At 43.9% G+C, this 15,000-nt stretch overlaps 1 protein-coding gene and 1 non-coding gene across 2 annotated transcripts in view; both read right to left on the reverse strand.

Annotated features, from left to right (window-relative positions):
* Nucleotides 1–2,938, reverse strand: part of pdgfba (platelet-derived growth factor beta polypeptide a) — an 18,180-nt gene extending 15,242 nt beyond the window's left edge. The window contains exon 1 of the mRNA XM_078290039.1: nt 2,066–2,938. Within this exon, the coding sequence (XP_078146165.1) occupies nt 2,066–2,137 (72 nt within the window). The 5' untranslated portion in view covers nt 2,138–2,938. The remainder of the gene's footprint in view (nt 1–2,065) is intronic.
* Nucleotides 2,939–12,291: 9,353 nt separating this feature from the next.
* On the reverse strand, nt 12,292–12,363 carry trnac-gca (transfer RNA cysteine (anticodon GCA)). Its single transcript has one exon. It is a non-coding gene; the product is annotated as a tRNA-Cys (tRNA).
* Between the last annotated feature and the right edge of the window lie 2,637 nt (nt 12,364–15,000).

The following is a 15,000-nucleotide window of genomic DNA, read 5'->3' on the forward strand; positions in this document are numbered from 1 at the left end:
CGCTGTTTGTGATGTTCAGAACATTTTGGGGCGTGTCCCATTTGCTATCAAGGTGAGGCTAGTGGCCACAACACAGGGAAGTCATAGCAACAATAACAATGCCATAAAGCAGTAAGAAACGAAAGTACAGCAAAGCTTAACGTGCAGTGGGCAAGACGAGTTAAGATCGGTGTTGCTTTTCCATGTTGGTGCCATCTGAGGGAGACAAAAGGGCTGAGGAGCGACGCAGAGCTAGCTTGTTCACTGCTGGACAGGTAGGATGCTAGCCAGTTTGCTAGGTTTCTACATAGCAAGCATAGATTATCCCACAGCTCATCAAGTGTTGGGGCGGGAACTTGCCCAACCGAGGAGGAGGAGGGTGGGACTTGCAATGGGCTACTTTGCTGCCTCAAGGCAAAAAGTTGCCTATTGTGGCTTTAAAATAGTTAGTTATACACATATTAAGGTGAGGTGCTGGGATGGATAAGTCTCACCGGAACAGAGTAAAACCCAAACACTTGGACCTCCATTCATACACCTGTTATGGACAATGTTGTTGGCCATTTTGACCTAACAAAGATCCACATCGAATTGAAATGTTGTCAATAAAAGGTGTATGAATGGAGTTCTGTGTGCAGACTTTACTCTTTTCTACACTGAGGTTTAGGTGGAAACTTCTGTTTAGAGTAGCTAGCTAAAAAGCACATGGAGTTGAATAAGGTAGGAGTACAAACTTCACTGAAAGAGAAACTCATTTGAGCAGCAGGGTGACAACAGGGCCTCGGTGTAGTGTTGTGTTCTGGTGTGACGGTGAGGAGAGCAGCTGGGCTGACGGATGGCTTTTGGCCACGGCTTCATACTGTAGGTTAACTCCTGAACCTGGGCCACCGGCCAAGGCCCTCGCTCACCCTCTCTCTCTCTCTCTCCCCCCCTCTCTCCCTCCCTCTCTCTCTGTCTCTCTCTCTATCGCTTTCCCTCTCTCTGCAGTGCATCGGGAGAATCACTGTCATGAAACATGCAGAGAAAACCACAGAGAGACACAGATCTCACGGCATAAAGCTGCAGAGGCACAGACTGATATACAGACAGCGCTTTGTTTCTTTCCAGCCCTGCAGTTCAACAGTTACAGAAAACATTCAGCCCATAGATTGTGGAACCACTTGAGGGAATGATGGGCATGTCACCTGCTCCAGACCAGTAAAGGAAATTTTCACCAGTCAAGAAGTTGTCCTGTCCCATGATTGCCACCCAGTATCTTGCATATCTGAGAGGCAGAATGCGACCTCACGGGCCTTTTCCTTGTTATGCCTCAGTTCGTTTGAAATCAAACTTCTCAGAGCTTCCTGGAAACTAATAATTATTATTGGGTTAGAGAATGGTCAGAGCAGGGACTGAGCCTGTCTAGTATCAAATAAGGGCCAAGGGAGGGAGAGAGAGAGAGAGAGAGAGAGATCAACATCATCCTCCTCTCATCACCAGGAGCATTTGGATAGTAACCTAATGGCCCAAATTAATTGTCTTTTCTCTCTCTCTCTCTCTCTCTCTCTCTCTCTCTCTCTCTCTCTCTCTCTCACACACACACACACACACACACACACACACACACACACACACTTAGGTCTCTCCTCCATCTTGACCAGGGATGTAGCAGAGGGTTAAACCACCTTTTTATTTACCTTATTAGGCTAAATAAATCTTTACGACATGAATTCATAGTAAACACCACAGTGAGTAGCATCAAACTGATGTAAATTGAGGTATTTTAAGATGTAAAAGAGCATAAATCTTTGCTTCAGCTTTTCTGAAAGTATAATTAATTTTTATTTTATTTTATTATTTGGTGGTAGTTTGCCTTAGGATGATCACAACGGGAGGTCATACTTTACCCATATTTTCATTTACCACTACATAGGTAGCCTATAATCTACTGTTTATATAGAGTGACACAGTGCAACTAATGCTTTTCTGAGAGAATAATCGGTTTTGGTTCATATGTTCATATCGGTGCTAGTTTCCCTCATGCTGACCACCGGCTGGAGGTCACAGTATACCCCCTCTGTATTTCCCACCACATCAGGGCTCTTACCTCAGCGCTGCCGAGCCGCAGACGGGCCGCTGAGAGCGCAGCCAGCAGCAGCAGCAGGACCCAGGACCTCATGTTGCCGCCCAGCCTGAGGAGCCGCAAGCGACCGGCTGGGCATTTAGCACCTCGGCGTCCAATCCCCCGGTTACACCGAGCCTCGTCCCGGTGTTAGGCTACGTTCTGGTCGGTTGTGTAAGGCAGACACAGTTAAATATCCCAAATGTGTCACTGCGTAAGAGCCGCTGTCCAAATGTTTGCTCACGGTGACTCACTCGCAGGCTAGACGGCTGACTCTGTCCATTCCCCTGTATTGAAAAGTCACAAAGGAGACGTCAAGGGTACTATGAGACAGGTGCGTAACGCAGAACTGGATTGGGTTTTATGATACAACTACGCGGTCTACAGAGGCACGATTCCACCTATATATCTTCAGGCTGCGGTGCAAGAGAGCGCGCCCCAGAGTCCAAACATGTCTCCAAATACGTGATTTAAAAAATGATTAGTCGACATGTGCCAAAGTGCATGATGCGTCCCCTGTTGCAGGTTCAAACCCAGTAAACAAAAATATCCAGATGTCGAGCTCTCATTCAAAAATCACATTTACTTTTATATTATAATAACACACAGCCTTCCCGTCATGAGTGAAGCCCCATATCTCCACACATCCGTGCGTAAAAGTTGGTTTTCCTTGGAATTGCTCGTCGTGCGTAATTCTCTGGACGCCCGGCTGCAAAAGTCAGATTATCCTCATCCCGGCGCGATTCACTTGACTGCAAATGTCTCTCCTATCTAAACGGCTCTCTCACAGATAGTGCGTCTCTTTTTCTCTCTCTCTTTCTCTCTGTCTCTCTTCTTCCCTCTTCCCTGTTTCTCCGTTTACCGGCTCTGCAGGATCAGGTTGTTCTCGCCTCGGCGCCTCTCCTCTCTGGTTGCGTCTTGGACGGTGAGCAGCTTTTCCAAATAGAAACGGGCCTCCCTCCTCAAGTTTGCAGCGTCAAGCCAGTCAGAGATAAACAGGATAATACCGGAAATAAGAAGATTTTGCCTTCAAAATAAAAGCAATAGATTAGATTTAGGGCGCATGATGATCCCAGTGTTGAAGTCAGGTCGTCGCAGAGAAAAGGATATCAGTAGACAGCTACAAGGCAATTAAAGACGACTGAAGATAATACAAGTTAGAAATTACATAAATTGGATATGATAGAAAGTGTTTTGAAAAAAAAAAAAAAGAGAAAAAATAAGTAGGCTATTGGGGTGACCAGATAAAAAATAAAATCGTATTAACATCTATGGATTAAAATATACTTTTACAAAATACAGATACTTCAAATTACATGTTTTATGATTGAGTCTGTATTTGAGTATTTTTGGCAGCCCTGTCAATCTTGTAGGCTATAGCTATAAATTTATGCTGTGAAAATCATATTTGTTTGGGGAAAAGCAACAATTTGATTTTCATTTACTATACATTCACCCTCAGATATATTATTTTGTTTCCCCTTTAGTATTTTGTATTGTAAAAAACGTTCGTCAGTAAGGGTTTTATTTTGAAAGTTCTGACTGGAAGTCTTGTGTTTTATTCTGGCTTGCTTGACACTGGTCCTTAAATGTGTGCCTGGGGCCCCCGTTGCCCTCCTCTTGAAGGCAGGACTTACCACCTCCTTATTAGGAGCAAGGAGACCGGAGCACCCATGGGTGCTCTTAAAGGGAAAGTTTGGAGCATAATCAATGCATTATAATAAAGTCAAATCTCATGCAATAACATGCAACCCTAATGAAAAAAGAATAATATTTTAATAATTTTTCAAGGATCAAGGATATGCAGATGTTACAAACTCTCTCTCTCTCTCTCTCTCTCTCTCTCTCTCTCTCTCTCTCTCTCTCTCTCTCTCTCTCTCTCTATCTCTCTCTCTCTCTCTCTCTCATGTAAAATACATAAATTCCATTACATCATCTCTAATTTCTGTAAGGCTTATTACAGTTGTGAATCATTGCTGGGTCAAATAGTTTTGCCAAATAATTCTTAGCGTTTGTTTTAATCTCCTTGGGTCACCAGAGGGGTGGGGTTTGCCATGTAGGGCAAAACAATGAGTTCCAGAAAGTTCAGACAATCACAGGAACACATCTGAAAATCAATTCACTACACTGGATGACAACTCAACTGCTTGGATTGTCCCGACAGAGTAAACTCCACCCATCCCAAGCAGATTAAAGTAAATTCTAAGGAAATGATTTGACCATGGTTTGTTTCTGAGTGTGTGCCAACACCATACCCTTCTATACAAAACAAATATCCAAACAGTACAGGAATATATTAATGTTAGATGTGAAAATGTAGTGTTGTTTTTCTTTGAAATGCATTAATATTGGCCAGAAGGTAGATAGCTGCACACACACACACACACACACACACACACACACACACACACACAACACAACCTCTGGCCCCATATCTACACATTTGTGGTGTGTTTACTCTCAGTCTGTATCTGCATTTCTGTCCTTTGTTGATCTGTAAACTTTTGTCCCACTTTGCGACAAACCTGTTTGCTTAAAGCTCTTTGTAAATAAATTGGACTTGACCTGACATCGCTGACCAGAGGCTAAACCTGCTCTCATTTCCAAAGCGGATTGCAACTGTATTCCAGGAAGCCCCATATTTCATCCCGGGGTCACGGCTGGATGGGTCGCCATGGCAGCCGGGGGTCACAGCAGATTCTTCCTCCCCGCGGAGGGATGCCACAGGAAGTGACACACGGAAACCAGGCATCCCTGGGTGGCTATTTCTGGCCTAACATACACACACACACACACATGTACACACACACGTACATACACACATACAAACACACACATATGCACCCACCGACCTTTTACATTTAGGTATAGTGCACAGAGTGATTGACAGAGAGAGTGGACTCACTGCTGTCATTGACAGAATGAAGTACTACCTCGCATCTCAATAATGACCCTAGTACATGTGTGTGTGTATATATGTGTGTGTGTGTGTGTGTGTGTGTGTTTGTGTGTTTGTGTCGCAACTTGAAAGGGGGTATCAGGTTCACTGCAATGCTTGCTCTCATTCCTCTATCTGTTCCGCCATAGAATTCCCAGTATGTGTGAGAAGGGCAGGAGATGTACAGTGTGTGTGTGTGTGTGTGTGTGTGTGTGTGTGTTTGTATGTTTGTGTGTTCGAGCAAGTCAAGTAATGGCGAGCAAATCCACAGCATACTGCTCCCTGCGGTCCGGTATGATCATGTTGTGATCTCATACAATGTCAATTATGATATGTGTTGTTTACCATGTCTGTACAAACGTACGCATGTACACACACACACACACACACACACACACACACACAAATTGACATGCCCATGCAGACACACTTCTATCCTTGTGTGAATCTTCCATTGATTACATCTATTCCCTAACCCCTAACCCTCGCCACTACATAACCACAACCATTACCTTAAAGGGGAATTCCGCCCCATCCCCATTTAACCTAAACCCACTCCTAATTCTAACTTTAACCCGGAATCCAAGCCCTAACCCTGAAGTAACCGCTTATTTATTGACCAAGGATTGACCAAAATGTCCTCACTCCGAAGGTCACAAACGCAAACTTGGTTCTCACAAGGATAGAAGCAGAAAAAGTATGTCTCTGTTTGTGTGTAAGTGTATTTTTATGTGTATGTGTGTGTGTGTGTGTGTGTGTGTGTGTGTGTTTGGACACACTGTCTGACATAATAAGTGTGTTAAGATGTTACAACAGACAAGGTTTTAATGTGATCCCGACTCACCTACTTTCACTAACTGACATGCTTAGCACAACAAAGAGAAACTGTTCGCCGTTGACTAGACAGCCATATAGGAGTAATCAAAGGGGGTTTGAACCAATCACATTCAGTGAAGACAGGAGTGGGTCGTCATGGGTTACAGCTGGGTTCATCTGAGGCTGGACCCTTCTGTCTGAGTCTGCTTCGGTTCCTTTGAAGTAGCTAATTTTTCCCATCTTTTACATTCCATTCATTTGTTTTAAATTGGTTTTTCCTCAGTACTCACTTCTCTTTCCTCTCCTCTCCTTTCCTTTCATCTCTTCCCCTTTCCCTCCCCTCGTTTCCTTTCGTTTCCTTCCATTTCCTTTCCTTTCCTTTCGTCTCTTTTCCCCTCCTTTCCTTTCCTTTCTTTATTTCCCTCTCCTCACTCCTCTCTCCTCTTCTCCTCTCCTCTTCTCTCCTCTCCTTTCCTTTCGTCTGTTCACCTTTCCCCTCCCCTCCTTTCCTTTCCTTTCCTTTCCTTCCCATTTCTTTATTTTCCTCTCCACACTCCTCTCTCCTCTTCTCCTCTCCTCTCATCTTGTCTCCTCTTTGATTTCCTTTACTTCCTTTACTTTCCTCTTGCTGCTCCTTTCCTTTCCTTTTCTTTCCTTTCCCTTCCTCTCCTCTCCGCTCCTCTCTTCTCCTCCTCTATTTCCCTGTTGTGTATGTGTGTGTGAGTGTTAATTAGCTTCCTCTCCAATATCCTGATCTAATTAATAGGGCTGATTTCTTCCCTCCTGCCAGCTTCCTGTGTCACTGCAGCCGGTGGCAGGATGAGGCTGAGAGCCGCTCTGCTCCCAGCAGGGTTCAAACCCGGGTCACAGGCTGAAAACAAGACCACTGCAGACCATTCTACCGTCTGGACACAGTGTTTCTAAATGAGATTTCTACTCAATCCTCCCCGACCAAACTTGATGATGGCAACCCATCATCATTTCTAAATTCTATTCAGTGGATACCAGCTATTAGGATAACAACTGGGGCCTCTGATGTAGTGGTTAATAAAAAGGTGCCTAAACTAAGACCCGCAGTCAGTGATCATCACAAGGCAAACAGCCACTAATATGCAAAAATATTAATTTTATCAGAAAACCATAATTTAATGTTTTGGTTTTCTTAAAAAGAATCTATTCTTATATCTGTTATATCCATTTGATATTACTTCACGTGATGTGTAGGCTATTAATGTTGGACCAATATGGGTTTTTGAAGGCCGATACTGATATTTTCATACTGACGTTGCCGATAGATGATTTTTGGTGCCAAAATTAAGTTTCTTTCAATTTGACCATATGCATGCAAAAAATTACTAGTAGGCTATTCACCATCATGGGACACTAAAACTCTCCACTGAAACCCAGACTAATGACATTCTTTTAGGGTTAGCAGCTCAACATCAAAGGATAAGGAGAACCCTACTGCCTTTAAATGAAGAATTCATTTACAATAAATAGAATTGAATAATTAAATAAATAGAACATACAAAGAAAATTACATTTCACTGCAGGTTGTACAGACTTTGTAGGGAGGAACCTCATCATCATCATATTGGCAAAGGATGATATTAGGAAGAAAAATATTTTTTTAAAAGGCCAAAAATGGTATATCGGACTACCGCTAATGTATACCATGAATTTATGTCAACGATTTAAGGCTCTGACACACCAGGCCGACGGTCGGCCATCGGCCAATGTCGGGCCGTCGGTAAGCGTCTGTGTCCCTAGTTTTTGTGGTGTGTCCCGCACCGTTGGCACTAGTCGGACCCCTGTCGGCGGCTTTTCGGCCGATTCAGCATGTTGAATCGGCGGCGGAGCCCGTCGGTGAGAGAGATCACTCTGATTGGCACGAGAAGAGAAATGGAAGTAACGAAAGCAAGCAAACAAGGGCACACACAGAAGGTTCGTCTCCATTCTCCATCTCTATTCCAATACGCAAATATTTTCACAACGATACGGCCATCTGGAATGAAGAAACTGAAGACCAACTGATCAGCATGATTCAGGAGAGGCCAGCTCTGTACGACATCACAGAAAAACGTCATGCCAACCGAGTGGTGAAAACAGAACTCTGGCGTGAGATCGAAAATAAACTTGTTATATCAGGTAAGATTTTCTTTAGCAGAAACTGTTCTACCGACTACCGCCACCTGCTGGTATGGAGAGTTATTTCCCCTCACGCAGGCGCAGAACGTACGTGCTAGTTGGCCGTCGGCTGTAGTCTTTGCGGTGTGTTCAAGTGCAACTTTTTGGACCAGACACAGGCGACGTGAGGCGACACAACAGTCGGCCTTCGTCGCCGCTGGTTCTTTGATGTCGGTTTGGTGTGTCAGGGCCTTTAGGTCAGCCTAAAAAGGTGGGTAACTTATTCTGCAGGGTGGGTAAACTGAGTTTAGGTGGGTTCACCCTCCTCTACAATCCTGTCTGAGTGGCCCAGGCGAGGGTGTGTGATGTTGAAAGACCCCAAAAACTCACTGACCCAGGTTACATCAATGAGGCCTTGTGCAAGTGCATCATCAAGTATGTTTAAACCATTTCTAAAATCAAAATTAGCCTGGCTGGTTAAATAAAGTGACTGGTAAGCTTTGGAATCTGCCAGCCGTATCCTGAATAAACAATAAGATAAACAACCAAGAATAGTAAAGTAACAGCACGCAAGTAACATTTCCAAATTTTGGGCATGAGTGGTACCTTGGAGCATTTCCCTCCACCGGTCTTGATTTAGAATGGGACATTTTATAGGCTCATATTCCATATTGGGCTTTGATACTGTATCCTGAACTGGTGTTAATCAAATTTAAAACTGCAATCCGGAAAAACATGGCCGCCCCTGGCATTGTTGTGGCTCTGTGAATCACCTCGCAGTCTCTTTCTCAAAGAATCCTTTGATGAAACAGAGAATGAAGGAGGGAACACTTCACAGGCCTGAGTCAAAGGAAGGCGTGAGGGAGGAAAGCGGGAGGAGGAGGAGGAGGAGGAAGGAGAGTAGAGGAGAGGGCAGAATCATGGCTGTATTGTTGTGTGTTTTCCCCCCAAGTCAACAGGAGAGGAAGTGGAGTGGAGCAGCTAAATATACAAACAGCACAATGAGGCAGCTAGCGTGGAGCAGCTGTGGAACATGGCTGTCACCGGGATCAGGAGTGTGAAACGCAGAGGACCGCCTTTTATTTATTCAGGAAAAGCTGACTGAGCGTGCATGCTGCTTTTCAACAACACATTCAGCTACGCACGTTCACACCTGGGAGCTGCCCAGTACAACCAGTCCTCTGCTGTTAACCACCGAGTGTCTTTTAAGTGTCTTCTTCTTCAATGGCACCTTAGTTGTTGATTTCATGAAATAAGCACGAAATCTTAAAATGCAAATACATGCTCTGTGCACAAAAAGTGAGAGAAACACGTTGTCCCAGCCACAAAATGGTTATGTGAAGGAGGCACGACTATAAACAGGAAGGAGTGTCACATTGAAGTAGCGCAGTGTAAAGTAAAGAGTGTTGTGGTCGGGTGCTGGATGGGCGAATGCCGATGACCCAGGTTCAATTCCCAGCTTCTACTAAGAAGTTTTAATTTTTAGCAATAGTTTTTCTTATTTAACCATGACCAAAGCCTTTCCCTAACCTTAACCAAGTTGTTTTAGTTGCGCAAACCTAACCATTAGCCAACTTTTAGGTTAAAATGCCGTGTCCAATTCGTGTTATTGTCACAGAATCCAATTCGTGGTAAAGGAACGTATTCTCCACATAATTCGTGTCCAGAGCAGGTAATCTGTGTTTCAGAGTTTGTGTTCATTAGCACTTCTTTATTATACATGAATATTTTATGGACACGGGACTATGTGTTACATCTGCTGTCTCGGATCTGTGGCTCTGACCATTGACCTCCTTACAATTGGTTGCTTGTTGTGTTGGCAATATAGGAATTTAAAGGATTCCTCCGGTGTTGGTGAAAGTTGGCCTCATAGATTAACATCTCACACTTGTAAAATTGTCGATTTTTAGCTGCAACCAGCAGCTAGTATGAGTCACTCTGTCGGTCGGACTGTCGGTCTGTCCCAAAACTTTCTGTGCCATTGAGCACACAGCTCTAAAGACTCTATGAGCCTGACTGCTGCATCACTTTGAGCTTGGTTCAGTTGGTAAAACATAGGTTTGCTACACCAGAGGTCCCAGGTTCTAGGCCAATGTCCATCAGATGCGTTTTTCATCCGACATTTAGATGAGCGTGTCGGAGCTTTGACCAACACCGGAGGAATCTTTTAAGCTTGTTATACAGTCGAATACTGAATGTAAATCACTATGGAAAAGAGTGTCAACAACAAACGTTGATGTAAGGATGCTTTCCACCTTGGGACAGGTGAAGACGTCTAGACTTTATGTACCTAATGTGTGTAAAGTGACTTCTGTATATCTGGGTATTTCTGAGTACATGTGAGAGAGAGAGAGAGAGAGAGAGTGTGTGTGTGTGTGTGTGTGTGTGTGTGTGTGTGTGTCCGGTTTCCCCCTGTCCAGCTCATGTGGGAATTGGACCTCTCGGCCGCGGGAAAAACAGGAAGGAACGCGGCGGAGGTTTTTTCCTCGTTACCGTGGCAGCAGCGGATGCAGTTGTTATGACTTTATATGGCGCTGCTGCATGACTTGATTACTGACAAACACATGACAGCATGACTGGGCAGCATCATCTCCATCTGCATAGTCTTGCATGAGCCCCTTGATGGACACTTTTATCCAAAGCACCTTGTGAGAGCGTACATTTTCCAGCATGGGAGGCTCCAGCAGAAGTCGCCATCATCATCATCATCATCATCATCACCATCATCATCATCATCATCATCATCATCATCATCATTATCTTCATCTTCTTCTCCTTCACCTCTTCCTCATCATCGCCAATTATACAACTCTTCCTTCTCCTCCTGCTGTCTTCTAAGGCTTCTTCTCTTCTTCTTCTTCTCCTCCTCCTCTTTCTCTTCCTCCTCTTCTGCTTCATCATGCCGATCAATCTAAGTTTTTTTTTAAGTAAGCAGTTGAGACTGTTAGTAACATCTGTAAGTGACAACTGTAAGGAAATCCGTAAATGTTAGGAATCCATTTCTGTCCATACTTCCCACTTTTATAGTCGACTTAATGTGTTCACGTGTCGGCAGTATGGTTACATAATCCTACAATTGTTTATATTGTGTTTTATTGCTTTTATTATTTTATTATTGCTACTATTATTTGTGTTTGATTCTATTTCTTTGCGCTTATATTCAACTTCCTTTTCCCTGCTGCATCCTATTATTTTTGCTGCTGCAACAATCTGATTTCCACACGGGGAATAAAGTTTCAATAAAGTTTCATCTCAGTGGTTTGACTCCTGCAGGGGTTCCCCGTACCACAAATACATTAAGTCATACAATGAGGTCATTTGGATCAAAGCATCCACTAAATGACAGGGTTTAACTGCAGTTCTGCCAAAACATAAAGTGGCTATATTTTTTTTTTATCAAATCTCCTGTCCTTTCCTCTCCCCCTGCTCCTTATCACAGCCAAAACAACCAACTGCTGTGTCTAAAACAAAGCAGGACAACCCACCCGCTAACCAAACTGCTCTCTGTAGGATCGCTGGATATCAACAGGCACTTAATTTGTTCACTGCTGATGTTTCCACTGTGCCGAGCTAAAGAGCTACCGGTGGACACAACCGCCCATCCTCCCACACCAGTTATGCCAGGGTTTCCATAACCAAATATTTGCTTTGTCTCCTATAAATATCATTTTCTCTTTCGGGCCAACGACTTTCCTTTACTGGAGAGAAACAGTCGAAGTTTTAGTTGCCTCTGCTTCCTCGATCCTCTGCACCTGTATGGCTCACCTTGTGCCAAAGATAGGTACATTTCACCCTCAAATTCATTATTCCCTATTCTTAGTGTTTGCAGGATGTCACACAGTAAATCACAATGCCCTAACACTGTTTACTGGCTGTGGATTTCATTTGAATTCAACTTACACTTTAGGCAACTGAACTACAGACTAGACTACAGACTCGCAGACTGTGGTTTTACATAGTCTGACGTTAACTGAAGTGCTCAGAATGAGTACCTGAGTTCACAAGGGCTCAACGCTTCAAGGCTGCATAAAAGGTGTTAATGGAACGGGCATATTTGTCACCTGACCTCTTTTATCATCATATCATAACACATGCACTGTGGGAAACCTCACCAGTAGTCTGCTGGGTAGCGGACTCTCTAGAACTGGACTTCATGGGAACGTGCCAGAAAGTCCGCAAGTCAGTTTGATTGAGCAGTAGTGTCTTGCTCAAAGACACTTCAACAGGACATTTGGCTCTTGTTGGACCCAGCATTAGCTAATGTGGGGATCAAACCTCACATTTTCTGGTTTAAGAACAATCTCTTTAACCACCAGGCCATCTGAAAAGTAGGGGGCACCCAGATTTGAACTGGGGACCTCTTGATCTGCAGTCAAATGCTCTACCACTGAGCTACACCCCCGTACACAGACAACCATACAAAAGCTTTTTCCACTGCAAGACTGTGTGTGAACATAAGAGCTATGACTATGACTTGGGTAATGCATTTGCTGGAAGCTTGATGCACTGTTAGGAAAGAAAGACAAGGAAGAAGAAAGAGAGATTTAGAATATGTGTGTGTTTGTGTGTGTGCGTGTGTGTGTGTGTGTGTGTGTGTGTGTGTGTGTGCAAGAGAAAGAGACTTCTGACTTTTGATGTTCTTTAATGTCTCACATCTTTTAAATCACCTGTTAAAACACTTGTAGACTTGCCTTTATAGACTTTCTTTTGATCCTGCTCACTTTTAGTGTTGTGTTGTTTCTTGTACTTGTTTCAGCTCATTTCTTTACTTATCTTCCATTTTCTTTTTTTTATTGCTAAAGGTTCTCGTTTTATCTCCTCATAATGTAGGCTATGTTACTTTTCTTGGTTTTATGTCCTCTTGTAAAGCACTCTTGTAAATTATGCTTTTAGATAAGTGCTATATAAATCAAGTTTATTATTATTTATTGTTAACATCTCACAAGACAGAGGAGAAACGACTGAAAAGTCAGCAACTCCCACACCCATCCACCCACCCACACATGCACACACACACACACACACACACACACACCCACATACATGCATGTGCGCACACACACACACACACACACACACAGGACACAACAACAGCAAAACTGAGTATATCAACATATAATATACAGCTTTTCTCTCTAGGATAACTGACATTTAAATACATCATGAGTGAAAGAGAGTGAAAGAGAGACAATATGAAAAATAATGCGTGCGGATCTGTTTGCACACAACACACAGCGCTGACACACCATGCTGACTGTGCTGTGTTACTGACTGGGCGAGTGTGGGAGTGATGGTGTAGCGAATGCTGTTGCGCCTGGTTTATGAGGTGGAGCTAGGCGAAGGGTCACCGGTGCTAATGAGAGGTTATGGGATGGGAGGGTGATGGAGAGAAGAGAGAGCCTCACTGGCAAGCAGCGACAACACAGTAGCTGTCAAATAGAATAGGAACAAGATCAAAACGTAGAATAAGAGAAAAAGCAGCGTTTACTATTCTCTTATTCAGAATGTGGCACTTCTTCTCTCGGTCTTGCTACGATTCGCTGAATTTCTGACTTCATTGCGATGTCGGTTGAATTCAAAAATGCCTTTACTGATATGGAAATACTTCAGTATCAAATTATAGCAAACCATAGCGAGTGTATGTGTGTAAGCATGTGTTGTGTCTCCACCATGAAAACAGATCCATGTGCGTGGGTCTGTTTGGAAATGCTGCAACATGACTGTGTCGCATTTCCAAGCACTTTTTCATGCCTGCATTCCTTCCCTCCTTTTAAGCTCCTCTTCTCCTCCCCTCCTCGCCTCTTAAGATGCGGGTGGCTTTGCTCACAGGTGTAGCACTGTCTTCACACACACACACACACACACACACACTTTGATCTGAGGGGTGGGTCGTTCGATTGGTGGGAATTTCCCCTTGTATCGCTATAGGAGGGTCCCCTTCCTCCATTTCTTCCTCCTCCGAGTCCTCTGAAGCTTCTTCAGGGTCGCCCTCTGGGGTTGGAGGCCTTGCAGACTCCTCCTCTTCCCTGCTCCATTTTTTCTTCCTCCTCTCCTCCTCTCAATCCTCCCGTTGTTCGTCTCCCTGTGATCCTTCCCCGACCCGGCCACCGAGTGTTTTCTATAGGTCTCCCATAAGGTCTGGGTGTTACACATCAAAAAGCACATGCATGTGCTTTCATAACACGTTCGCTCTGTGTTGCTGACAAGTTGCCAAGTGTGAATGAGCGTGCCTGTCTTTCCCCTCCATCTTTCAAGTGGTCTACAAAGAGGAAGAGGGAGAGAAAGAGAGAGAAAAAGATAGAATGAATGATTGAGGTCTCAGCCAAGAATCAGAGAGGGAGAGGGGTGGGGTCTGGGCCTACCTTGTCTGCAAATTAGTGTGGTGAAGGTTTGACAGGATTTTCCGTTGTTAAAACAAATGACGGCCTTGAGACGGGGAAGCACCTCCTGCACCCGGGCCCTCCACCTCTCTCCTCGCCTCAGGGACAAAGTTGGAGTTTTAGACTCTCCTCACATCGAAATGGGGACTGGATGATGCACAAAACAACAAGAGTAAATTCGATTTGCAGGTTGAGAGGGGTTACCGGAGTGCATCCTTGATTTATGCTTCTCCAAACCATTGGAGCCTGTTTTTTGCACACACAAAAAAAGGGACAGTTGAAAAAGGGAAGCCAAGGAACTCTTCTTTTGTGTGTAGAAGTTAAAAATGCCAACGCTAATGATCCTTTTATAGCCACAGAAGACTAGAAAGGCTTTTTTTTTTTTTTTTTTGCACCAAAATAAGAATGTGTTGGATTCATATTTTCAAGTAAATTAGATTTGTTTAATGCACAATAAGAACCCAGTTGTCCAAAGCACATTTGCACATTAGATCATGTTAGTTATGCTCATGGAACAAAGACGACAGTTGTGCACAGATGCATTTGAGAAGCTGAGGCCTCGTCTTTGGATCAAAGATTCATTCATACGCTGTAGAAACAAACCTCCAATAAACTTCAGAGAGAAGAAGAGAAGAGCGGGGGTTAAGTTAGGTGGCAGC

The sequence above is a fragment of the Centroberyx gerrardi genome, chromosome 3, assembly GCF_048128805.1.
Source record: "Centroberyx gerrardi isolate f3 chromosome 3, fCenGer3.hap1.cur.20231027, whole genome shotgun sequence".
Lineage (NCBI taxonomy): Eukaryota > Metazoa > Chordata > Actinopteri > Beryciformes > Berycidae > Centroberyx > Centroberyx gerrardi.